Genomic DNA, 27401 nt, shown 5'->3' on the forward strand with positions numbered 1-27401 from the left:
GAGAGGCTCAGCTTTCGAAGTTAGCGAGTGGGATAGATTCTACCACAACTGGCATGAAGCTGTGGTTACCTCCGCAAGATTTCTGAGCATTGTCCGGAGACGACTCTGGCTCGGGAGGCGAGGAAAGAAGTTTGGTTGAGGCGTCCTGGGATTGCGTCGGTTTTCATACCTATGCTAGGGACAGCTCGTGAGTGAAGTACATCTTCAGCAGTGAAACTCTGCCGGGTAGGGGCAGCGAGGTGAGCTGGGGTGTGCGCCGGGCCGGTGCTTCACATCCAGGGGCGCGGAGCGGACGAACCGCGCCGGCTCCGAGCAGCCCTGCCCGGCGGAACGGTGGCGGCGGGGCCCGCGTTGCCGCAGGGGCGCTGTGGGGACGGACCGTGCGGGTGCAGCGCCGCCATGGCCGCCCGAGTCCTGAACGTGAACGTGGGAGTGCTGGGCCACATCGACAGCGGGAAGACGGCGCTGGCGCGGGCGCTCAGCACCACCGGCTCCACCGCCGCCTTCGACCGGGCGCCGCAGAGCCGCGCGCGGGGCATCACGCTGGACCTGGGCTTCTCCTGCCTGCGCACCGAGCTGCCGCCGCAGCTGGGCCCGGGGCCCGGCGAGCTACAGCTCACGCTGGTGGACTGCCCGGGGCACGCCTCCCTCATCCGCACCATCATCGGCGGTAAGGGGGGCGCAGGGGGGCCGCCCCGGCCCGCCCCGGTGGCTGCCGTGCCTCCCGGGGTGCTCCGGGCCCCGCGGGGCTGCGCCCGCCCGTGTCCGCGGTGGGAGCGGGGCCGCCGGGGGCCGGGGTGTCCGCTGTGCCCAAACCGAGGGGACGGGGCGAGACAGGTTTTTCACGGATCTACGACTTTGCTATGCTTGCTCGTAGTTGCTCTTCAAATAAAACAAACTGTGCTCATAGGAAAGCACTCTGTACACGTGAGTTCTTGGAGTGCTGTTTGGATGGTCAGGTGTGCTTTGGTTTCTTACACTTACTAGATAAAAAGTTGCATTTATTGTGTATGGAGCCTTATTAATGGCATCGAACAGCCCTATAAATTGCTGTTTTCTTGCCTGTTAAAGCTGTCAGAGTTTGATGTTGTCTGTAGTTGAGAGCTATATTTGCTGGACATGCCCTGTTGTTTTGAAAGACGAGGGAGTTGTAACATGATAATTTTAGGCTTAGAAATAATTGTGTGGATTTTGGTAACTCTTCATTTTAGTCTTCATAATAGATTATGTCAGAAGGTTAATTTGGTTTGCGTTAGGACTCATTTTAAATTAGTTCACCGTGTTCTGTCTCCTTTTCCATCTCTTCTAGAGAGTGTTGAGGGGTGGTCGGTGCTTCACTAAGGAGCTCATGCAGTCACAGCTACGGGAGTTTAAAGTAGTCACAGGTTGTTGTAACTGTGGGGATCCGCCTGCAAGTTCAGTTCCTCTGCCAGTGTCTCTTTAATGACAGCTTGGTGGTTGTTTTGTAGGACAATGTTTTTTTGGCTAGACTGAAGTTCGGGCTGAGTTTACTTGTCGCGATGTGGGAATTTAACCCCCTTTTGAACAATTGCGCTGTTTGTAAGTTTCGTTAGTGTTAACGGTGTTGTATTATTTGCACTTCTTGTGAGTAGGATAATAAATGTTTACTTATTTGTCAGTTTCAGCAGCAGTAAAATGGTCTGTTTCAGCAAGGTGTGCTCCGCAGCTGCAGGGGAGGAGTGGCCGTGTGCTTAATTCCAGAAACCTGCGGTCTTGTGCTCATTTCTTGTACTTGGCAAGCCCTTATTATTCTTTAGTAATTGTAAGCACCTGATTATCTTCTAAAGAGCAAAGTTGACTTTGGCAGATGTTTCTTGGATGTACTGAAGAGTCACTTGTAGTCAGACATTCCTTTCTGCCAGAAGCAACTACTCTGAATGGTGTGAACTTTCTCATAAAGGGGACGTGGGAAAACTTAGAGATCAGCTTCAACCAGTTCTGTTTTTCAGTAACTTTAACACTTATTTGAGGTGGTTGTTTGATACACACACTTCTCATTGCTTTCTGTTATTTTTATGAAGATCTTCAAAGTATTTAGTCACAGCTGAATAAGTTATTCAGATTTGCTTATTTATAGGGTGTGCAGGGAGAAGGAAGGCATGGATGAGATGATGACAGTTTTCTTTCCAGCAAAAATAATTGTTTATGGATGGTAATTCAGACACATAAACATATTAAACTTGCTTAGTTCCACTTATACCAGGTTATATATTTTACTGAAGTAAAAGAGTTGATTAGTGTGACTTACTGCAATTCTGTGTGTTAAGAAAGGATTGTAGAGAAAATGCAGTATTGTATTAATAGTTTAAAGAATTAGAAACTTCAGTTTTCTGCTTGATAATAGATGTATCTTGACAGTGGATGCTTTTTTTGCTTTTTTTTACTACCAGGTTTGAAAGGTGAAAGCTTGATGATAAAACCTGATCTGTGCTTGTAGGACTGTTTAGGTGCTTACAGGTTTGGTGTGGTTAGGTGAAACTCAGACTGAAGTGTAGCATGTCCTGTGTAACAGGATACATTCTTTGGTGTTCATGTGTATTTCAGTAATGCCAACTTTTTCATCACTTGAGGAATGGAAAGTGAGTCCTCCCATATAATGGTACTTGAAAAATTTAGGTTATTTTCATCTACTTCCTTGTTACTAAGCATTAAGGGTTCACCATTCCAAACATTTTCTCTGCAGCCAGGAATGCCACTACCCTTTTCTTTTTGATGGAATCTATGTTCTCCCTGTTACTACACATTTTCTCTATGTATGGTTTTTTATTTAGACATAAGTGCAAAGTGCTTTATCTTTCTGTTTTTACTCTGCACCTCAGATTTCCCATACTTTAAAATGTCACTGTTCTGAATTGAAATCCTGGGGTAGCTACAGGTGGAAGTTGACCTGGAGAAAAACTAGAATGCCTGTGAGCAGGGGAGCTGGATGTGAGGATTTGGAAGATGCAGTGACAGCAGAGATGAGAGGGCTGCTTCAGAACTCTGTTAGTCTGTGCATGCAGGGTTTGCAGGAGAAACTACTGCTGTGAAAATGTTACTGCATCTTCTTGTTTGCAGTTCTCTTTTTTCACTGAAGGTGGGATAAATTAGTTGGCTTCCCCTTGAGTGATTCCAGCTTGTGGAAACAGCTTCTGCTGTGGCAGGGTAGCACCAGCATTGTTCACTCAGGTCTCCCATGAGGTGAGGAGCTCAAGGGTTTCCTTCTGAGGAGCCACTTTCTGCCTCTTCTCTTCCAAAGTGCCATCTTCACCAGTGGTGTCCCAGGTTATCTCTCTTTTGTAACTGTCATCTTTTCTGTGCTCCCAGAGTGCTCTAAGAGTTAATTCCTTTGCTGTACAAAGCTGATAAATCTGCTCACAGGTTAAATGTTACTATTTACCACTCTTTAACATATTTCTGTATGTAGCTAATTCCTGAAGTGGATTTTTTCATGTCAGAATCTAGTATTGCATTTTTGTCATGCTGTGCCAGTGCTTGACCTTGTGAGTACTTCTCACAGTCACTCACAAGATGCTTGTTCAGACACAATACCTTAGGATTAAATGAATGCAGAATATTTGAGCAGTAACCAATTGGAATGAAAAATAGAAGTCGTATTTCATTCTGTGTGGCTACATTTTTCTTGCAAAGCTTGTCCTTGAAAACAAAACATATCAAATGTTAAATCAAAAGTGTTTTGTTTTGGATGGGTTTTTTTGGGGTTTTTTCTTACCTGCATGCTGGGAATGGGAAATGATGCAGACAGTTTCACCCAAGATGTTTTGTTTAAGTTTTAGATGGAAGGTGATAGTCAAGGTTGGAATGGAATAAGTAATAGTCACCTGGTGTACTTCATCATGCCTTTCACTTGTATTCAAACCATCCTGGTTTATATTCTTCTAAGGCTCTTGTGAGTCTGTGGCAGGAAGGCATTAAGTTATTGTGGGTAGCTATGTGGCTTGGACTGTGCTGTGTATTTCTGTCTTACACTTTCAAACAATAAGAACAGAACTTTTTATTTTAAAACACAATTTCAGACTTTTGCTATGCTTTAGCAGGATCTTGTCTCAAGCAAGGCAACAAAAACAGTATTTACAGCCATTAGTGTCCGACTTGTGCCAAGCAGTAAGAAGCACCCAGATCTGCCTCACACTTTGGTTTGTGCACTGAAGGAATGACTGCAAGATGCAGGACTGATATTTTTGTCACTACTGCATTCTTCTGTTGCTGTAGAGATTTAGGGTGGTATTTTTGGTAAAATTTCACACTGAGATGGGGTAGTTTCTGTCACAGCACTATGGGGTTTTTAAACTTCTGTTCTTTTGTTAATGTTTGGCTCCTCATCTTCCACAAAGCTGATGTTAATGTCATTGAAATAGAATAAGAGTTGCTTTTACATTTGTTTGTCACAGACCTGTGCACCAGTAGGGTCTGGAATAGTTTCTCAAATGAGTTCAGCAGGAAGGGATGCCTGCAGAGAGGTTAGACAAGTTAATCTGCCAGACGAAATTCAATCCCCATATTTCATTTTAAGACCACTTTGCGTAGCAAAGTAGTTTAAGCAGTAGCAGATTTTTTCCTTGCTGATGGTTAATTTCATGCCCTACAAAGGGTCAGCACACTAATATAGGAGAACATGATTACCTCATCCCAACTTCCCCCACACAGGCAGCCAAGGGTTACTGAGTGTTTGCTTTAGGTGAGCTGTTGTTGGATGCCCTGTTTGATTTTGAGATGGGTCCTCAAAACAACTTCTAAATCAGAAAATTGTTTGGTTTTTTTTTTTTTCCCTATGAAGTTCAAAGGACAAAGTATCCTTATAGGGTTTTAATTGGAAAGCTACTGCTTGACCCTGGTTGTTTAAACCTGGGCTGGGGGGAGCTCTGACAAACTTGTAGTTTTGTAATCCTTATGCCTGTCTGAACCTTTGACCTTTTTACTTTATAACTAGAACTTCATTGTCACCATTTGTCCCTGCAGTTCCTTTCAAAGCACACTGCCTTGCGAGTGTCTGTTTCCACTTTGCTTCTGTGTTCAGCTAAGGAAGGGTATTAATTCATACCTGATACATTGGAGGGGCCAAGACTTTTGAACTTGCACTAGAGCTTGGAGAGGGGGAAATGAGCATGGCAAAAGCATGTCTTGCTGATGCAAATGAGTACAATGAAAACAGGCTTGGGAGATCAAGGGAAATGTCGTCTTGCTACCAGCATTCAAATTCAGTCAGATGCAGGTTATTTGTAAGAGTAACATATCACAAAAAACCCCACCTTTTATCACAGATTAGTTGTTTTGCTGAGTTTGTTATAAGCTTTTAAGAGGATTTGTAAACTTGGGGTTACCTTTGCATTACTGCCATGAAAACACCCTTCTGTCAATGTGAGCTTTTGTTTGCTGAGATCTTTGAGAAGATGTGACAGTTCTTGGTTTTGTTTTTTTATTTCTTTTCTAGGTGAGTGAGCAAGTAGAGTTTTATAGTTGTGGATATCTATGTAGATGACTTGCTGTTGAGTGCAGATGTCAAATGAAGGGAAACCTCTGGAGGGAAAGAGTGCCTTGTATTTAATGGATATCATTCTATTCAGAGAGGAGTCACCAGAGAGCCTTGAGATCTTTGGCTGCCAGTTGGAAGTGAGAGTAACATAATGAACGCTGTTCTGGTGGAAAAAAAAAATTAATATACATCTTGTGTAATGTAATTCCTATCCACAAATCTTGATGTTGTGGTTGATGTTGTGGAAGTACTTGTTAAGGGACTTCAGCTAGCACTAGTGGGAATGTTTCCAAAACCTATTAGACTCTTTGGGTTCGTGGTGCTTGTGAATTGCTGACACTGCTTTGTATTAAAATTTCAAATAAACTTTATTTCCTTAAATGAAATTGAAAGAGTGTCTTTTTTTTTTTAGTCACTATAATTTGGCTGGTGCCAGATACTTGTCTGACAACATGAAGGAGTATTTTTATTGACATTTTAAAATGAAAGCTACATTTTTTTTAAATTAAGGAGCTATGCATGAAGAAGGGCAACCAGTATAAAAACTTTGCATAGTCTCCACAACCCTCGGGATGGAACTTTGTCTCCTGGATGTTGCAGTGCACAAGAGGGCAGTGTTTGCTTACATTGCAGGATCTTAGGGATAAGTACTCGGGTAACAGGTCAGCCTGGGGGGAGTGACCTCACTGTGAATCGAAACAGAATTAAGTACACGATTTGGAACACAACTCTGGGGTAATTTTCTTGTTCTTAAAGAAAACATCCTCTGTGTTTTAAGGAAGGTTAGTCTTACTTCATCTATAATTTGGGTTGTGCTTTTTATACCTTAGGCAATAAAAACGTGTGGGATGTTCTCTTACACATGATATGAAACACAGGTAACAGGTGAGAAAAACCAACTGGTTTGATGTGGGAACCATGGAATTTATTGTGTACAAGTCTTTTATTTCCTTCTTCATTTCCCCATGTCTTTTAATAACTGGGTAAAAGGAATCTAGTTGTACTAAATCTGCTCTGAACCACTGCTGTGTAAATAGGATTTGTTGTGTGATATTGGGTAGAATGAAACTTGGAGGGGGTGTATCAGGGTTCCTTAAAATTGGGGTCTTGTGGAGTTTTTATCTGTCTATATCATAACTGTAATAGCTCTAACTTTGTGTATTGCATTACTTCTTGTTTTTGTGGGTTTTGTGAGTGATGTGACAGTGGGATTACTATTATTTCTGTTCTTGTGTTATTATGCTCTTTTCTGCAATTTTGACTTGAAGCTGTAAATTTTGCTGTAAAAGTTACAGCAAAATGTACAGCTGATTGTGCTGTAAAAGTTACACATTCAACAGCTTCCTAAACTTACACAACAACTCTTAGCCAGTATTAGAGACTGAAGCAGGACGAGTCTTCTGTTCGTTTTCTGGGTCAAGTAGTTTACAAGGAGCAAGAGACCCATTTTCTCCTGATATCAAAAGTTATAGTGAATAATCACATTCTCTTCTTAGAATCCTGTCAGAAATGTACTGGTTTCTGTATGGGGTTTAAAAAATAAAAATAATTGTGCATGTCCTGTTTGGAAGATGTGATTTATAATGGAATTCTCAATCTAAAGTGTAGATTTTTAACCAGGAGTGGTTTTATTGAAACTTGTTTGAATGTGAAATTATGACAATTTTTCTGCAAAGCTTCTGTGTGGTTGTGTTCGTTTGCTTGTATACAACAAAACTGTGCTATTTGACACAAAACTATGACAGCTTTTCAGGAAAACTTAATAACCAAGCGCTGTAATTATGCTGTTCAAGTCTGCTTGATCATTTTTCCTATTCGTTTTAAAACAGAATTTCTTTGTTCCAGCGTACTCTGTGCAAGCATTCATCAAATAACCACTTTTCACTTTTGCTTCGCAGGGAAGCTTTGTTAATCAATTTTTAGATGCTTTAAAATATTAGCTAATGTAGTGAAGTATTATAAATAACTGCATACAATCTAGAACAACTTACTGTAAAATATGGAGCATATTTATAGTTAAAATTACCCTTGTCAAAGTAAATTTAAAGCACATTTTTCAAAGTAGCATTTTTACTGATAATGGATATGCTTGCTTGCTAAACAGTATAATTGAGCAACTCAGTGATCTGCTAATCAACAAACCAGCCTTATAAGATTCTTCTGTATTGGTTCTGCATATTGATTTAAAAGTTGTCTTCAATTAGTAGATGCTAGATATAAGCAGAAGGATGTGTTGTTATGTATAAACCTATTTTTAATAGCTAGTTAGCTTGATGGAGCCATGAACTGAATTTTCTTAATATATTTATTTTGGGGTTTTTGTACTTAAAATAATACATGTTTTTGCTTGGCTGTTGTAAAGTACTGTTTATAAAAACCCCTATAAAAATAAAATGTGGATGGAAGAATTGAGGCTGTAATTGTAAAGCAGACATGCAACAGATCTCACTAAGGGTGCAAACCAAACCTGTACACTGTCACTGCTGGAGTCCTTTAAGTGTAATCAAAGTTGTTTTTCCTTGTGGCAATGAGTTTTCTGTCTGGGAGCCCTAAGGTTGGCCTGGCAAGCAGAAGGGCAAGGACAGCTGTTTTGCAGTGGTCATTTCCAGCTGGATTCTTGAACCTGTTGTGTTCTGTGGGTCTCAGCTCATCATGGGGAAAAACTGAGTTAAAATTACCCTTGTGAGCTTCAGCAGAGAGACTCGAATAACTTGCACGATAGCTGGGATTGCAGAGATACTCTGCATTCTGTGAGAAAATATTCCTTGTGCTATCTGTGAAATTCAGATTAGGGAGCTGTTCTGAATTGCTTCCTTTAAACTGTTTGCTTCCAGAAAGTGTTGCAGGCTAAGTAAATACCAATAATTCTTATTTCCTATCTCCTTATCAATTCTTTTACCAAAATGTTCTCATGCAGTTTATCTAATCTCTTCAAGTGAACATGAAATGGTTTGTGTTGGCTTCCAAATTGAATGACAATCTCAGTTTCAAATTTAGGCTGATTAATCCTATGTTAGATTGTAATTATCAGCATTAGCAACACTAGGGTTAGTAGGGTTAGTTGGGACCAGACAAACAATAATAAATATGTATTTATATTTAATGCAACAGCAGAAGGAATTGGTGGATAGTAGAAGGAGAGGAAATGGAATAGACAGGATAGCTTAAATAAAAATGAAGAAATTGTATTCAGGAGCATCATGGAGGTAAAGAATGATAAGGGGGAATAAAAATTGAGGTTTGAATTTTAAGATTTATATTGATCTGGGTAAGAATCCAGGCTTCCTCACTTCAGAGAAGAGATGATTCATTTGTGCTTATGGTTTTGTTGAGAAACTCCTTCCTTACTTCATGTTATAGAAGGGGTGATGATGATGACTCTTTTGTCCACTGCAGATCTGGCTTGTTCTGCAGTACTGGAAAAATGAATTTAATATTGTTGCCTGTAGCACTTTCTTGTCTTTTGTGCTTATGTTTTCCTTTGTTTTCTGTCTTATTTGGGATGAAACATATGAATGGCATATGAGAAGTAAGCTGGTATTCTTGGATCTCAGGAGCTCTTTTTAGTTGTTAGACTTTGCCTTAATTTTTTTTTTTGGCCAAGTTTTACCTTCTTTCCATTAAATGCCTTGTAAAGCAGGTGAACGTACTTTAGATATGATTATCCTGTATATGTAAAATTTGAAATGGTCTTGAAGGACCTGTTGGGCAAAAAAAAAAGTTATAGAAGTGTTTGAGAGTTGTTGATAGAACTATCCTATCATATTAATAAGGATAGGCATAAGAAATGTGGGGGTTTTGTCATGGATGTTTATTTATGCTTAAATTTACTTCTCTTAAAAACTGGCCTTTCAGTATTGCTTTGGGGAAGAAAGCTTTCCAAAGTATGCAAAAACTGCATTTCAGAGAGAAAAACAAAATTGTAGCTTTCTTTTTTAGGATCCAGAAGAGGGGGAGGGAAAATGGTTTCCTTGTATTTGGCTGTGCTGTTGGATGGAAGACAAAGCTCAGTCTCTCTTGCTGACTAATGTCATCATCAAGGCATTTTTTTCTCCCACAGAGCAGTTTTGTCTCCATTGAGACCCCCACAGCCATTGGCAAGACCATGGCCTGAGATTAAATCTCACGCTTGGGTGAAATTCTAATGACTGTAATTGTTTCCTCTTTTTAAGTCTGTGGTCCCTTCATCAAAGAGTGGTGTGGAAATGATGCATTTATGTTGTAAAAAGAGAGGTCATGATTACCTGAACCTGTGGTTGACTTGGGGGGATCGTGTGTGGTGTTCTGGCAGTGGTTGTGTACGCTGCCATTGCAGTGTGAGAGATGATTTAGGGAGGCTCAGAGTGCAGCTGTGGCACAGCTCCATCCTTGCTGGCTCTGGGCTGTCACTGCAGGTGAGAGTGGCAGCAGCAGCAGCTCTGGTGTGTTGGTCACCTGCTGGGACAGGAGGGGAGAGGCAGTAAATGTGGGCTGAGGGAGTTTCTGTGAATGATCCTGTTGAGTTTGTGAGGGTCCCCAGGATGAGGTGAGAGATGAGAGTCTGGCTCCATGTTCTCAGAAGGCTGATTCATTATTTTATGATATTATATTATATTAAAAGAATACTGTACTAAAACTATACTAAAGAAGAAGGATACAGACAGAAGGCTTAGCAAGAATGATGATGAGAAACTCGTGACTGACTCCTCAGAGTCTGACACAGCTGATGGTGATTGGTCATTAAGTAAAAACAATTCAGAAAACCAATCAAACATGCACCTGTTGGTAAACAATCTCCAAACCACTTTCCAAAGCAGCAAACACAGGAGAAGCGAATCAGATAATTATTATTTACTTTTTTCTCTGAGACTTCTCAACTTCCCAGGAGAAGGGATTTTGCAGAAAACATAACAGTGACATGATCCCATGCAAAGGGCTTGGGACTCATCAGCAAGTGTTACTGTTAACCCTCACAGTGCTTATTGGAGGTGTCCAGCAGCTTGAAGGACAGCACCAGTGTGGTGGAGCTGGTTGTGGAGGAACCCAATGTAAGTGTGAATGTAGATATGCAAAGAATTGCAGATAACTTTATAGAGAGATTGCCCCATCCTGTAAAAATTGGAATGTATGTGTGCAGCAGTGTTGTGATTGAAAGATTCACATAAGTATTTTGTGTTCTTTGGCTTTAATGTGCAGTTCTGTATGTATACAATTTTGGGGACTGTACTGTCCCCTAACTCTAAAGATTTGTGAGAAAAATTAACTGTGCATTGATTAGAAAACATTTTGAGCTTGTATTCTAATTTAGCAAGTATCCTTTAAAGACATCAAAAGATCTGACCAAGGCACGTTTCATCAGAGAATAAGGAAAATGGTTCAAATAGTACCTAATTTTATGTGCCTAGATTGCATTTAAAGACTAAAGAAATCCCCAAACATCATCATTCTTAAAAGCATTCAGCATTAGAATCTTTATCTGATCTCTGAAATGATGAGTATTCAGTTTAAAGTATTAAAAAGTTTATCAACAAAAAGCCACCAAGTGTCAGCAGTACTGTTCACCTAAGGGACTAGTTTTGGGCATTTGGCACTGAAACTGGCCCCTGTCTGGCTATATTATAGCTTCAAATCATATGATAATATGCCTAATTTAAAGAAATCCTTAAAGCCTGAAAAGCAAGTTTTTACCCTGAAATTACATCTCTTTGCTTGTATATATATAAATAAAAGAAATGATAAAACCATTGAAATAACAGTTAATATTTATTCTTGTGTATGGCTAAAATTTCAAAAGTCACAGGTCAGGCAGCCCATAAGTTTTTTTTAAGGAAGTAATTTTGTTCTTTGGATTTGCTTGCTGTTTGATAGGATTTCAGACTGTGGGAGGGACCATCATGAGTATTGTTTCTCTCAGTGGATATTTCACCTGACTAACAGCTGAGATGCTCCCATTATTTCAAGTGCTGTGATGAAGTTGTGGTGCCCATGTGCTTGTAGTTGAGCTCCCCATTCACTCTCTCTGGTGTGTATTTCCATATCCAGCAATGGTGGCTTTTTCTGTCTAAAACTGGTGTTGAACTGAAGTCTCTTGTGGGAACAGATTCACCTGAGTGTGGTGCTGCATAGTGCTTTTAGGGAAAGTATAAAAAAAAAGTGTATTTGGTTAAATTGCACTGTACCAAACTTGTGCAGAGAAAATAACTTTTCTGGTTAAGGGAACAAAAGAGTTTGAATTGAAGCTAAATTCTATTAAAAAAAAAAAAAAAAAAAACAACCAAAAAAAACCCACCAGAAAACCAAAACAAGTGACTGAAAATTCAGTCTTTACAGAAAGTTTGTTTGAGGTGTTTTCATTACTGAGCTGTGTTGGCTAACAAATTATGTGGAGGCAGGTATTTGGGAGTTCTTTCATTGTATGTCCCTAAATGTGCCTTTTTATTTCTTTTTAACTTTATATACAGTATAATATATACTGTATAATATAGTTGGTTATTCTACTAATGCCCAGCCCCGCTTAATGTGCCTGAATGTTTTCTTTGTTGTAATTTAAAGCCAAACAAATCAAAGTGAAGATAAATTTAGCTGTTTCTTTACTTACCTTGCACCAAGAAACCAGGGAGTCCTAAACTTACTATGTAAAAGAATGCTGGGTTTTTTAAGACTTGCTGTCAAACTGATGCACTGGATGAAAGTTATTTTGGTCACTGTACTTGTTTCTTTTTCCTTTGCATTGTAAAGATATTTATTTTTGACTCATTAGGAAAATGGTGGAGTGGAGCTAGGAAGAGAATACATCACATAGAAAGTGATGTCAGGTTTATGGAATTTCTTGTTATGTTCTTGCATACGATTGAGTCAATCCTAGGTAAAACTAGAAATTACTAATGTGAAATATAAATTAGTTGACAGTATCCTTTCAAGGCTTGTGTACTGTATTAAATTTTTTTGCAATAACTTACGAGCTCTTGTATAAACAGTTGGGAGAAAATAAGTACAAGGATGTTTGAGGTGAAGCTGTCTAATACTTATTTTAGTAGCCTATAATAGTTTCCCTTTCTGTTGGAGAGCTAACCATTTTGTAGCATCTCAAGTGCACCTGTATTAACTGTTGTTATTGGATGCTGAAGATTTTCAGGATGACACAATGAAATCATTAAAATGCCCCCATTTTGGGGATGTTGTTTTTCTATTTAGAAGCTTTATGTAAAAGATTTGTGATTTTGTTCCACTTCCTCTTTATGCACTGTTTGTTCAGAAATAGAATAAATAAGTTCTGTGAATGAAAAATCTGTTTCTGCTAAGAGGAAGCTAAAGTGGAGTCTGATGTTCTCTAACAATAACAAATTAATTTTTGGGTCAGAAGCATTGTATAGATATAGTAAAAGCAGCCAAGGTGAACTCAGCTGCCAGAAACTGTTTATTAGAACTTAGCATAAGAGTAGAGTTGTGTGGTTAAGTTGTGATGGAAATACGGAATGCTTTTGCATAGTTTATGGGTGGCAATTGTGATTTTGTAGTAGGTCAGCAAAATATCAAGCCAGTTTTTCAAAATTAAATACATTTTGGAATGTATGTTTTTCTTCTAAGTGGTAACGATCATTGTAAAATACTTTAAATGCATGAGTTGTATTCTGTCTTTCAGTTTCTGTTAGCTCTGAGCACCCAAAAAAATTGAGCTTTAATCACCAATGCTGTGTTCTTTCTTGGTGATTTCAGCATTTCATTAAGGAGTGGTTAGTACTCTTCAATTATGCATTCATTTACCTTAGTGATGCATTTACAGTTAGTGTTGGTTTATTGAATTTGGCTGATGCTGAGCAGTTTCAGCAGATTTTTTTTTTCTTGCCATGTAAGACCTGAAAGAAAGCAGTAGAGAGGCATTTACAGCCTTGGCAAAATTTTAAATGATAATCTTACTGGATTTTTAGGGGGAAAAAAAAAAGGAAAAAATGAGGCGTGGTTGTTTTTTTGTTTTGGTTTTTGTTGCTGTGGTTTTCTTTTTCCCACCACTTTGGACTTTTAGAATTCCTTTCTGAAGTCCATCTCCATAGGCTTTGTCTGCAGAACATCAGTGGTTCATAGTGTGCCTCTTTTAGCTGCAGGGGAATAAGTAAGCTCTGTAGCATTTAGTAGTATTTATATATCTCTGTAGTATTTACCTAAAGGGGTGTCAAGGAAGAAGGAAAAGAGGAGGGACAATGTGAAATGGGATTAAAAAACAATTTCTTGATGTTTACATGGTGATCTTGCCTGTATGAATAAGAGGCAGAAGAAGAGGATCCTGATACTTTTAAAAACTGCTCTTGTTTGTTGTGTATCACAACTGGGCTTAAATTTAAGCAAGCACCGCCTTAAATTTAAGTGAGTCCAACTCTCACTTAAATTTGAGTTGGACTGAGAGTTACAGTGGTTTGTGGCAGGAGGCGTTGGGTTGCTGATAACCCAGGTTGCTTCACCTCTGGTTGTTTCATGTTTTCTGGTTCCCTGTTTTAAAGTCTGATGGCTTTGCTTTCAGATTTAGCAGTATCCAAGCCAGAGTTCAGTTTATTCACACAGCTGCAGGGAAATAGGCTTCTCTGCCTGCCCAGTGCTGCTGCACAGGGAGGAGATTGATGCTGCTCTCTTGGGACTGAAAACTTCACAGCTTTCATTTTGCTGGTAAAGCCCTTCCTAAAACTTGTGTACTTTGAGATTCAATTTTCCATGGACCAACAGAATCTAGGTCCTGGAGAGAGGCAAATCTTCTCATTGTACATTGAATTCTTGTTTTTCTGAGTAACAGAAAACATTAGGTAGGTTTAAAACGTGGTGACTACAGATGAGAAAAGTGTTTTAAAAACTCTTTTCCTAAACTCTTGTGGTGTCTCAAGTCTCTCTCCAGGCCCAAGGAGTACCCTGCTTTTAACAGGACACTGGAAGTAAAAAGCATATAAACAGATGCTTTTATTACTTCATTGAGGGAGGAAAAAAATTAAATATCCATTTCTATGGTTATTTGATTTTTTTCTTCTATGTACACCAGTCATTAGACAATTTCATTTTATGTACCTACATACCTTTTTTCCTCTTTATGTGCTTTATTTCAATGTTATATTTTTACAGAATGGCAAGATAATCTTTTCCTCAAAAGCAAATTAACTATGACATTTTAAATATAATTAATGAAAATAATTTATTGGAAGTACTTTAAGGAAATCCTCTAACAAAATTTAATTTAAGTCTACAGTAAATTGTCAGTAAGAATATACTTAATAAAGTTCCATTGTATTTTGCTTCCGTTATTATTATTATAGGCTTCTCCAACAGCAGTTGTCTCCATCGTCTGATGCAAAGGCCAAAGTGGTTAGATAACAAGTATATTTACTTAAGTTCATTTGAAATGAAATTCTCATTCTGATTTTTCCATCCCTTGTTCTGTAATTCTCGTTCTTGCTGTCAGGAAGTTCAATTTAGAAACCATTGTGCTCTCTGAGTCTACAAGATATGAATGGCAAAGGAGACCTAACAAAATGTGAAAAGCAATAATTAAAAATATAAAAAAGGCTCGTACAAGGCAAGAGCATCTAGGAAGGGGTTTTGTGAAGGACTGAAGTATGTCATCTTTAAATATTCTTTGTATACTTGATATACTTTTGATCCTGTTTTGTATTCATGCTTTGGAATTTCTTCTCTTAGTCACAGAGATTAGATTAGCAAGGGCAGATGACTTCATTGCACTTCTGGGTGCTTCTTTTCCAGAGCCCCAGCCAAGCTAGAGAGTGATGGCTCAGTGCCTGCACTTGCTGCTCTTTGAATTTTTGCTGGGACTGTGTTCTCTTGCAATGTGCAGTTAAATGAAAATCTACTATTACAGCTTTGGAGTAGCAGCATTAGCGCCCTGCACTCCATGTTGTTTTGTTGTTTATCCAGGATTCTTGTTCGTTGCTTATTTTGAGTGAATAACTTGAGCAGTGCCAGCATTCCTGGGAGCTGGTCACATGAGCCTGGCAGAGCAATGTGTATTCTGAGCAGACTTTGTTTTCTGTAGGCTTTCTTCCCACTACCCTGGGGATGCTGTCAGCCTTTGTTTTAACTTGAAAATTTAAATTTTGATTTGCGAGAAAAAAACGTGGTTTTCAATGATTAAATGAAACAGGAGGGTGAGTGTGGGATGACCTGCTGTACTTAGCTCATGAAGATCCTCCTTTGTCACAGTTCTGTTCTTGTTGAAGGTTTTGAGCTTGAGTGATGTTTTGCTTATCCCACAGGTGTTACTGCTCACAAACTCAGCTTACAGAAACTGCTACTACTGCTTGTAAAATGCTTGTTCCTTTGTGCCAACATTTGTATTTTATTCAGTTGTTCGCTCATCCTGGAGAAAATGCTGGAAGGACTTGCTGTGAATTATACTGAAATATCTATGATTAGATAATCATGTTCTGGTTTATATAGTGTTTGAGCTGTTGAGCTGTCTTCAGAAATTTCTGTGTAGGGTTGTGTTGAACAACTTCACTTTTGGAAATTCTTCAAAATACATAATTGAAAACTCTTTTCCTATATTTATGAGGAGTTTTAGAGATAAAGGGCCTGATTTTTTATGTTGATGGTTTCTGTATGTTCACCTCACAAAGATCTGTGCTATTCTAAGTGTAAAACTTGAAACAATAAAACAACGTGGTTGTGTCAGAGATTAAAATACTTCTGTTATTTTAGGGAGCAAGGGTCTAAATTTAGTCTATGAGCTTTGTAAACCTAGGGCTTTGCTTTTTTTTTATCTGTGAGGTGCCATGCATATTTGCAGCTCTGTAGAAGTATCAGTTCAGTGCCCAGCTGGGTGTTCTGAATGCATCAAGTCCTTGTAGGAATGAACTAAGTAAGGGAGACTGCAGGATTCATGTCCAAACCAGAATGAAGTCAGACCAGGTCTGTATTTTGCTCTTTGGCTGGAAAAGTTCATTCACATGAATATCTAATGTTAAATAATAAACGATATAATTCAAAACATTTAACGTATTTATTTTTAAACTAATATTCCACCAGTGAAATTTGGAATATCCTTATGGAACTTGCTCTGATGTAATTTTTTTTAAAGAAGTCATCTGGCTATAAATCATGACAACTTAGATTTTTCACCTTGCCTCTACTTAGTCCTATGGGCAACATTTACTCAGGCATTGCTACTGTCTCTTATCTTGCTGCAGTTATAGATCATTAAATTCCAGCCCCTCTTAACACAGTATAAATTCTAGTCTTGACAAGTATTGTGCCTGGTTTTATTTAGTAATTAAACTTTGCATGGCTTTCTTCCCTTACGGTGAGCTTCACCTTTTATATTTTAGTGGACTTTTATTAATTATATAGAGAATGTAATAATGTGAAACACAAATGCCATACACCCTGCAATTTCTGGAGTGCTTTGTGGTGTTGCCAGTTTAGATAGCATATCCACATGATATAGTTTTTGTCCTGAAGTACTGGGATGTGAAATTTACATGGCTGTTGACCCCTTGAGACTGCTTCAAAATGAGGTGTGTATCTTCTGCAATCCTAGTCAGCAAAAATTTAAATAAAAATAAATACACTGTCAGAAGCCCTTGTGCTGGCCTGGCAGGAGGTATGAAATAGTACCCTGTGCTTGATAATGGCCTGTTGAAGAAGAGTCTCTAGCACAATGTGATGTGACTAAGTGGAATAACAAATTATGCAAAATGATTGCTATTGTCAGGATTAGGTAGTGAATTGTCGGGCAGGGCCTGATGGTCTGCCATGGGCTGAAGGCCAGACAACTAAATACAAAATAAATCTTGAATGAAATTTGAGTGGTGAATCCAATTTATCTTTTAAGACAAACAAAAGTATAGCCTTTTTATACAAACATGGAAAATTCTGTTAAAGTAAACTGAGAATAAACTAATAGATCACTGCTTTGACTGTGGTTTTCAAGTGATAAGTTTGTGGTGATTTTTGCATATAAAAACTTCCCTTGGTAGTTCAGTATAGAGTCTTAAAACCTTAGCCAGAACAATGTAATGGCATCATTAACTCTTCAGCTACCCTTCCGCTGAAATTTGCAAGTTAGCAAAGCACCTAATATTTACCATGGTAGCAAGTCAGGGTAACTGACTGCTGCCTATAATTTGTCCAGAAAAATTGTTTTCCAAAGTACTGCTTGTTTACTTTGGCTCTAATTATCTGTGTACAATGCAGAGAATGAAAGTATTTTGTTTCTCTGAACTGGCATCTGCAATGTGATTAGGACTGATTTGTTTGAGATTTCTTTCTGCATGCTGCACTGCTATGGCTGTGTAGTAATGTGGGTGCTTGAAATAAAGCTTGACATAAAAACTGAGATTGTTTGCAGGGTGTCTTTCTTGAGAACAACCTACTTTTTTGACATGGAGCTTATTTGACAACTTTTTTGACATGGATCTTATTTCTTGAGAACAACCTACTTATTGACATGGATCATCCTTGATCCAGCTACTGTTCTGGTAAAGATTATAATTCTTGTTGGTGTTTGGAGATGGTGAAGGTTTGGAGAGTAGTAGTGCTGTAGAAGTCTCACAGAATTTTTTATTGTGACATTGAATTAATTTCCCAGTTTGCATGTGTGTGGAGTTGTATGTTGAAATATAAGAAGAAATAACCGAATTGTTCTCTCTTATTTCCATTTGGTTATGTTCTGCAGCTGAAGTACCAACATGACAGTTTTCTGCATTACTGTCACAGAAGTCCAGAAACTTGCATCAAAATTGGGGTTCACCGTGCTCCAGTGTACAGAAGACTCTAAGGCAAAATGTAACATAGTCCTGGTAACTTGAGGTAGTTGTCTTCCAACTTCTCACTAGGTATTAGTAACTCTTCTACCCATTCTACATTGACCTGCTTAAGAGAAGCAAAGCTGTAGTTGGAAGAAAACAAAAATCACTTGGAGGGCGCACTGTAGTTGAGTGTATGAAAGTGTTACATGTAAGAGATTTTCTCTGATACAGGAATGTTTGTTGCTGCTGGTTTTAGGGGTGTTCTTCTTTGTTCCTTGTTATCCCCCCTCCATTTGGTTCTCAGCTGTGGTGAGATTTGCCCTTGCTTGATTGACGCATTTTCAAACTCTCTCCATAGCATTCTGTTGATGCAGGCAATGATTGGCTTTGCAGCCTTGCTGTCACTTTGCAGCTGTGCACCACGTTTGGTTGTTTTGGGCAGGCTCTCCTGACTCCTGCTCAAAGCTGGGGCTCTCTTTGAGAGGAGCTTCTTGACCCTTTGTACTTTGTTTGGTACCCGCCTCGCAGGCGGGCTCTGGAGCCGCTGTGTGGAATGCGTGTCTAACGTGTTCCACTCGGACCTCAGCTCCATTCCATAATGTTAGCTTTAATTGGCTGCTTTGAAACTTTCATGTCCAATTTGGTTGTACACGGTAAATTACCACCCTCCTCGCCTTTTCCTAGGAGCACGAAAGTAGAACCCAGACTCTGCTTTCCCGTGCTGCCTTTTGGTATTGCCCTTGAGCTCTTTTAGGGACAGCACTGGTGGGTAGTGTTTGTCAGAGGACAGACGTTTTTTCTAGTGGGTTTTTTTTTTTACCTCCAATCTTCTAAAGACTGTACCTTTTAAACATTGTGTTGTATTTTTGAACTGAATTCTGCATTTGAAAGTTTAAAAAAAATTAATGCTGCTTGCCCAAAGAAGTATCTCCAGTTTAATAAGTGTTGCCTAATTCTTAGTGTGGTTAGATAGCCAGTGTGTCTTCCAAAGGATTTTTATTTTCTTTTAAATATTCCTATATTTTAATTTTAGTTACTTTGTTTGAGTGCACAAGGACATCAGGGCAACGTCAATGATATAACCAAGGCTGGTCTTTACTATGTAAGAATGCCTTTGTAGGTGCTTCTGAAGTGTCAAAATGGAAGTGTGGGCAGAATGAGAGTTTGTTACTAGACAGGTTTCATCTAGACTTAAATACATGATTGGAGCATCACCGGAGCTACTTTTGAGAGAGATGGATAGTTGAGTTACGTGAGGAAAAAAATGGGCAGTGCTGCCTACAAAACAAATTTTGCAGTTCAAACTCAAAACAGTGATGAGTTTCTTGTTTGTACTTGGTATGAATGAGGTAAAACAAAGCCTGTCTTTATTCTCCACATCGGGCTTATGAGCTCATGTTTCGGCTTTTCCTTTCCCCTCCCTTTCTGACATGGGCTCTTGTCTTTTTTTTTCCTTGCTGAACAGACAGTAACTCTCCACAATATTTTTAATCTCAACAAGATGTCCAGTGGCTGATGATGCAAAAGTGTTGCATCAACAAAGAGGGGATGATAGCTGGAGCATTCCAGGTCTGACATTTTTGGATGAGGAGCTGTGTATTGTGGCCACTGATTCCTCCCGGCACAGCATGCTTGCTTGGGGCAGGAGACTACTTTTCATTGACTCCTGTTGTGTGGCTCCCTGCTCCTTATTTTAGGTTTCCCCAAGAAGTTATGTCTGGGAGTTTCATGGTTTTAGATGAAAGAGCCTGTTGTCTTACTGAATTATCTCCTTTCTGTCTATATTTAAACCAAGTTGGCAGGTAAAAAAAAAAATACAGTAAAACAAAAGCTCTCTTATGGTAATACCTGAGGCTAGATTAGAATAAAAGTGAAAGAATTCTTTAATATTTTTTTATTTACATATGTTTGTTGAGGCTACTTGCTTACCTGTAGTCCATTGGTACCCAGCAGTGGAACTGACCTCATTGCATTGACCTTAAGATGGGTTCCTAGGCCCTGGTGGGATCTAACTCACAAAAATATTTCCAGTGAAATGGACCATGAGAAGTATTAGATTATTTGGAATAGAAAAATTAATATTATGGAATTTAAAAATAATACACATTTGTAATTATGAATACTGAGTAGCCGTGTAGTGTGCAAGTGCTTTTACTCCTAAATTTTTGAGAGTAAAATTACTTTAAAGAATAAAAGAAACACTTTCAATTTTTTTATGCTCTAGTGCAATATTTTAAGGCAATAGCATTTTTTACTGACTGAAGTGAACCCAACAAGTGAAACTTTCCATTCACTAAAAGTATAGCTGATGCTTTTAAAAACTAAGGGCTTAAGAACTTCTTCATGACAGATAAACTTCTTGAAACCATATAAAAATCTGCTTATACCATAATTCAGCCTTGCAGCACTGCTTTTATTGTGTGAAGAACCTATCAGAAATTGATTTGTAAGCTTGTTGTTCCCTAGCTGTGCCTGTTTGTTATGTACAACTGTTCTTGTTCATAGTCTGGGTTCCTTCACAGCATCAAACCTTCAGCCATCTCTGCAGCCCTGTCTTACACTGTTTCCCTCAGGTAATACTTCCAGCCATGAAGTTATCCCCAATTTAAGTAAAGGTAAGGTGGGATAATTTGTTGACTGCTACCTAAAAGCATCATTAACCATTGCAAGAGGGGAAATGAGGGCGTGGGTTTGGTGACATTTTTCTTTTTTTTTTTTCTTTTTTTTTTTTTTTGCAAATCTTATTTTTGATGCAAAGGCAGTTCTGTCGCCAGCCAGTCCAGCATGCATAGACTCTCCCCCCTGCCATAAAACAATGAGCACATTCAGGCACAACTAGTGTTTTCAGTTATTAAAAAACGGAGCCGTCTGTCTCTGCCTGTGACTTTAATCTTTAAGCCTTTATTCCCTATACCCCACCCCCTCTTTCTTTCCCCAACCTTTTGTTTGTGAAGTGCAGAGCTACAGGATATGTGGGCCTGGAGTTTCTGAATGTATTGTACATTCCCCTGGCAATTACAGATGTTTATAACCCTGACTGATGTTATTTCAGTATTGTGGAGGGTGAACAGAAAATTAAAGAATGCATTTTTCATTGCCCCTAGCAAACTTTAATTTTTTTGTTTGGTTGGTTTTTTGTTGTTTTTTTGAGGACGGAGGAGAAGAAAAAAAAAGGAAAATGTAAACTGTTAATTAAAAAAAAAAATCTTATTTCACATTTTCAGATGAAGCACATCTGAGAGCTGTGCAGGAATATCTTCCCATAGTCTACCATAACTCTTTTGTTAGGACAGTGTGTTACATGCAGTGTTGCAAAAACGTAATAGGACTGGATTTTAATACAAAAGAAGCTCCTTAATGCAGGGTGCAAGACTTTTGCTTACTTTATTTCAAAGACAATGTAGCTTAGGGCTTGTAATGACTTAAGAGCAGAATCACAGACTTTGTTTTTCAGCCTTGTATAGAATACTGGGGTTTTTTGGTAGAAGAATGATTTAGAATCTGGTGAGTTTGAGTTTTACTTTTGGACTTGGTGACAGAATTGTTTAAGAAAATTTATTTTTGGTAGTCTTGTAGAAATATACTCTTGTTCTGTACAAGGTTTTAAATCAATTTCTTACTAGTGGTGGTTGAGCTATCTAAAGCTGCAGGTGCACTGTAAGATTAGTGTCCTTGAATTGACAGAGGGGTGGAGAGAAGAGAATCCTGTAGCAAATCTCTGTGATCAAGGTGATAATTGATGTGTTTCTTGGGGACTCCAGTGCATTCCATGATTTTTCAGAGTAGTTGGCCTAAAACATTGAATTTAAGTAGAGAAAAGTTAATTGGAGTCAAGAATTTCAAGGTGGTTCAGCAGTATCTCTCAGGTACAACTTTCATATCTGTACCTGTTTTCAACTGCATGCAAACTGCTGTTTATAGGTTTTGGAAGTTTGGAGTTGGATATCTAAATGTATATTCAGGTCTGTCTACCTGTGTGATGGTCCTTATCTCCAGTGACTGCTGCATGGAACTTTTCTTTAGACTGATCTTTCAAAGATAAGGCAGAAGAGTGAGCAAGAATTTACAGTGAGATATCCTTTGGCTAGGCAGGGCTTGAAGAAGTTAACACAAAAGATAGCAAAAACCTCTCCTTGTCATCTAATATTAAACTGATAAAAATATGCTTAAAGAAATTCTATGATGTTTATAATGCAGTAATTCTCCAAAGCACCCTGAGGGAGGCAATAGATGCACTGTAGTAACAGTTCCCCTGTCCTCTGGGAAGCAAAAAACCAACTAGTTGGGTCATTAAGCATAGCACATTCTTTTCATCCTGAGATAATCAAGTACTAAAGTTGTGAGTCGCTTCTGTAAGGATTTCTGAGATGTGCTGGTTCTCTTTGTGTTAAAACATGTGGGCGTGGGTGGGATTGAATCCTAGATATGCTAATGGAAAGATACCATCTTGTACAAATGAGGTTAACTTGAAAAGTTGAAGAGCTGAGTGTGAAGTAGTACTGATAGAGACCAGAATTTATAGAAACTTCATAATTACTGTTCATGAGTCTGGTTTTGCTCCCACTCTGACTCCAATACTGGACTTGTATGTAATAGTAGATTCAAATATGGGCAGAAATATGAACACATTGGTTGGGAAATATTTCAGTTGAACTGTTCTTGGAAATCAAAGTGTTAAATTGTCTGAAAAACTAACACAGGCGTTCAGTTACTGAAAGAGCTTGCACCTTTGAGGGAAAATGTGTGCACTTGTGGCTGTTTATGGGCTTCTCTCCCTGAAGCAGTCTTGGAAAATAGATCAAGTTATTCCACTAATTTTTGTACTGCTTTTCTCTTTCCAGTATAAAACTGGTTTTGCATGACTTTTCATTCATAGTGGAAGGCATACTGGTATAGGCTGCTGTCAGCTCTGGCCTGAGCATCCGGTAGTATCAAGGTGGCAGCAGGAATTTCCATGGTTCTAGGTACCACAGAGGCTTTCACTCAATATTTGTCTCCACACTCCAGTTAGTGGAGAAACCTCAGGTGCAAAATTCTTGAAGCTGGGAATAGTGTGTTTCTGTGTGGTGTGAACTGAGTCGTTAGAGATGGAGCAGAGGACTCCAGACATGTGGAAGTCAGTCAGAACTGGAGATGGGCTCATGTCCTTATTGGTGCAAGTTCAGTGCCTTTGCAGTTCTTCCAGATGTTTGACTCTTTTTATACTGCTAAGCTACTGTTTTCTCTTTCAGGTCTTGGAAATAACTTCAAAGGCTTCAAAGATGGTCTCTGCTGTAATCTTTGAAAGATGCAAAGGACAGAATGGTCATACTTGTAGTTCTATTTTTTGCAACATATTTAACATTATCACATGCAAATGTAGTTATTTTTTTTCTTGAAACTTGGCAGGAGATCTTGTAGAGAGCAAATGTAAAGCCGATATGGGTCAAGACTATAAAAAGGGTAATTTTTTTTCTTCTTGGTCCTCTGACCTGTTTGCTTTTCAGTGTTTACAGTCAAGACTTTATGGACCATCAGGGACCATTTATGGTCACTATATAAGGCCCAAGTGTAATGTTACCTCACATTTAACTCTTCAGAGCTGTGCAAAGGTACACATGGCCTTGATACCAAAACAAAATGCCTCTGAGTAACAAGTCTGAAACTTGAACTAATCACTCATTAGGCACTAGGAAAGCTTACTAGAACCCTGAGCACACAATATCATCTGAGGAGGTCAAAGCAGGGTTTTGCAACTAGCCATTTTCCATTTTTCTTACTTTGCATCTTTTGTCCTGAAGCATGAACATAAAGTGTTGATTTCTTACACAACTTAGTGTCACATTGTTTGAGAAACCTTATTTTATGAGCTAAACAACTCCAGGAAAAAGGACCAGGCCACTTCATTGCCAATCTCCAAGTTTGGGTTTGATATGAATTGGTGGAATTACAGGTGCCATTTTTGTATGACATTTGGGAATTTAGAAATATTGAAATACCCTGAAATGTTTTCTAGCCTGAATTCCAAAATACGAAACTGAACTTTTTTCTGCTAGGTGTAATATAGGCAGATGGTGCAAAAACCAGACAAACAAAATCCCACCAAAACCCCTGGACAAACCAAGTTTGTTACTTGGATAGTAATAACCTAGTTGGTTTCTTCTATGCTTTCTTTTGCTTTCAAGTCTATGAAATAATAGTTTTCCTTACTATATGCCACAGATTGTACTCCATGGCTGATGAGCTGTATAATGACATTCAGTCTAAAATGCTAAAACTGTAGTTTTGTGCAGTATCCTAAATATTTAAATTCTCAGCTTTTGCTGGTGTCTGTATTTGCATATACATATATATGAATGACACTTTAAAAAGTTAATGTTTGCTAACTAATTCACAATTTATGCACTTTTGACTTCAAGCCAAGAAAGAAATTAATGCAGCTGAAATACCATGGTGTTGAGTAATTCAGCAAATGCTACCTTTTTTTGTAGCAGTCATCTGTGTCTACTCAGAATGATTGTTGCTCTTCCAAGATATGTAAGATTTTTTTCAACTGTACCATAGTTTATGTTTTCAGCATTAAAATAAGTAGAGGTCTATTTTGGACTCTGTCTAGTTTGTGCCCTGTCAATATAGAAATTCAGATCTAGTGATAGGTATTATTACAGAACAGGATTTTTGTACATATGGAAGCAGGATGACGTCTTCTCTCCTATGGTGCTTTACCTCCATTTTTACACATGCTATGTATTACATGGCATTTCGTGTTACAAGGCAAGGATTGTTTGCTTTCCTCTCCCCTCATTGTCTATAGGATTTCCATTTGGGGTGATTTTCTGGTTTTTGACAAATATTTATTTAAAGAACAGGAATTTAAATGCCAGACCATAGCAGTCACTCATCTGGTTTGCTACATTTTCTTTGGAAATAGTAGAAATGATTGGTTTTGAGGGACAAACAAGTCAATGATGGATTAAAGTATACCTTTCTTTAAGTTTCATCTTAATACCTCTTACACAGGATAAAATCATAAGTGTTTTATTAAAAAATGAAGCTTCATCTAGCTGGATGCAGCTTTAAAATCTTAATGGTGTAAATATCAAAGCTGTATTTTTATTTGTCTAAAGACAAATTGTATTTAGCAGCACTGAATTTGAATTGTTGTGCTGCTTAAAATAATATAATTGATTGTGCTCTTTTATTAGAGGTGTTTTATTTCCGTTTTTTCACTCAACTTCATTTGCTTTTGTCACTGTGTGCTGTTAACATGGATTTTTCTTTGTGAAGCACCTAACTGCATTTGTCTTGTTTCCTTCTTGAAGCTACTTTATCTTTAAGATTCCTTTTCCAGAAAGTGACCAGATCAAAATGCAGTATTTTATTTCAATATTATATTGTATATAGGCAAAGTCTAATTCTTTACCTTTCTTTGCTGCTTCTAAACTTAAAGCAATTTTGCATTGAACAGCATATAATGACTGTATCTTTTCACCATTTTCTGAAGTAATTGCACTAGTTTTGTGTATATACACATGTACTTCAGTTTCTTTCTATTCTTTCTAACAATCTGTGGACTTTTTATTCAGCTTTAAGTTTCTCTGTAGTTCCTCAGGCTGCTGTTCAGTGAGCCCCTTGGCCTGCAGCAGCATCTTGTCCCCAGAATCAGGAGATTTGCTTTGCTCCTTCCCTTGTTACCTTTGCAGCTCTTGGCTGGTCCTGCTTGTGCCAGCTCTGGCTCTCCCTGGAGTGCTGCTGGGTCACCTTGCCAGGCTCAGGGAGAGCTCTCTGCTGTGCCTGGGTTGAGCTGACTGGTCTGAGCATCAACTTTGCCTCTCATCAGACCCTCCATAAGCTGTGGGAGTGTTGGGAAAGGTAACTGGGAGCAGGAACTTCCCAGCTCATGGAGCTGCAGCCTCCATGACCAGGTGCCAGAGCCTTTTCACTGACAGCTGCTTCTAGATCACTTCTAGATCACTGCAGGTAGTGATGTAGATCAGCACAATAACAACGTGAAGTGTGTGACTGCCCTGGCTTGAAACCACATGGGTAAAATTGCCTTTTGCCCTTGCATGTTTTGTCTTCTCAGTGGAAGCGAAGGATATTAGTTGTGGCCTTTCCTTGGCTGTGGAAGGATGTGTCCTTAGCAGTGGCCATTATTGTGCTGCTCTAGCTTATGCTCAGGCTGGGAGGAGGCCAGGTGTACTGAGGTTCTGTTTGTGCTGGGGAGAGGGGAGGACAAGAATAGCAAATTAATGTGTTACCTAAATTAAAAAGGTTCATAGCAATCTCTCTTTAGTAGTGAATTTCTATTTGGCAGTCTTTGGAGAAAGGTTTCTCTGTAATTTTGCATATTTTTTACAATACTACATGGAATTTTAATGTGTGTTTAACCAGTGAATTTAGATTGCAATAATGGCATCCTGTATTTGTCTTGTTTAAGAATAGTCTCTTTTCCATAAATGGTGGAAACTACCAAAGTATTCAGACATTTCTCAGGCTTGGTTTTCCTCTGAAGAGGCTGAAGACAACAGGGGACTTTTTTTACATTCTGTAAATCCTTGCAAAGGATCCCTTGATAACCTTTCTTCCTGTGTTGTTCTTTGTTTTTTGAGAGTGTTTTCACTTTAAGGTTTATTTGTGATTTTTTTTTTCTCAATAACTCATCCATTTCATAGAACCTTAGTCCTGTGTACAATATTGCAATGGCTAGACCAGCATGTAAAAATTATTGGAATATCCTCCTCAGTCTTTCTTAGCATGACCTTCACAGAGGCTTTATCAGCTTTGTTTGTGCTACTTCAGCATGGCTGATCAAGCTTATTGACATACTCTAATCATTACAGGCATTTCCTCCCTTTGAAGAGCACAGACTTGTTTCTGACATGTAGTTAGAACTTAGTCAAACAAGACAGATCCTTGGATGACTTGACAAAGAAGGTGGTAGAGGCATTATCCTTTATGCTCTTCAGAACAATATGGCACACTGTTTCTTCTCCAGATGAAGTATGAAGTATATTCAAGGGGATTTTTGTGTGACATTCTTTCAAAAGAACCCTTTTATTTCTTATAAAAAGTTATCACCTACTACTTGTAGTTGAGTTGGACTCATGCTTACAAATAAATAACTGTAATAGATCTGTTATTTGGCATACAAGAAATGGACTTCTTCCAATTATGGATGCCCTTATGGCCACACTGCTTTCCCTTTC

At 38.7% G+C, this 27401-nt stretch overlaps 1 protein-coding gene across 2 annotated transcripts in view; it reads left to right on the forward strand.

Annotated features, from left to right (window-relative positions):
- Window positions 1-397: 397 nt before the first annotated feature.
- EEFSEC (eukaryotic elongation factor, selenocysteine-tRNA specific) overlaps window positions 398-27401 on the forward strand; it is a 124464-nt gene continuing 97460 nt past the window's right edge. For both annotated transcript variants that reach the window (XM_066558278.1, XM_066558279.1), the window contains exon 1: window positions 398-670. In XM_066558278.1, the coding sequence (XP_066414375.1) occupies window positions 400-670 (271 nt within the window). In that variant the 5' untranslated portion in view covers window positions 398-399. The remainder of the gene's footprint in view (window positions 671-27401) is intronic.

The sequence above is a fragment of the Molothrus aeneus genome, chromosome 12, assembly GCF_037042795.1.
Source record: "Molothrus aeneus isolate 106 chromosome 12, BPBGC_Maene_1.0, whole genome shotgun sequence".
NCBI lineage: Eukaryota > Metazoa > Chordata > Aves > Passeriformes > Icteridae > Molothrus > Molothrus aeneus.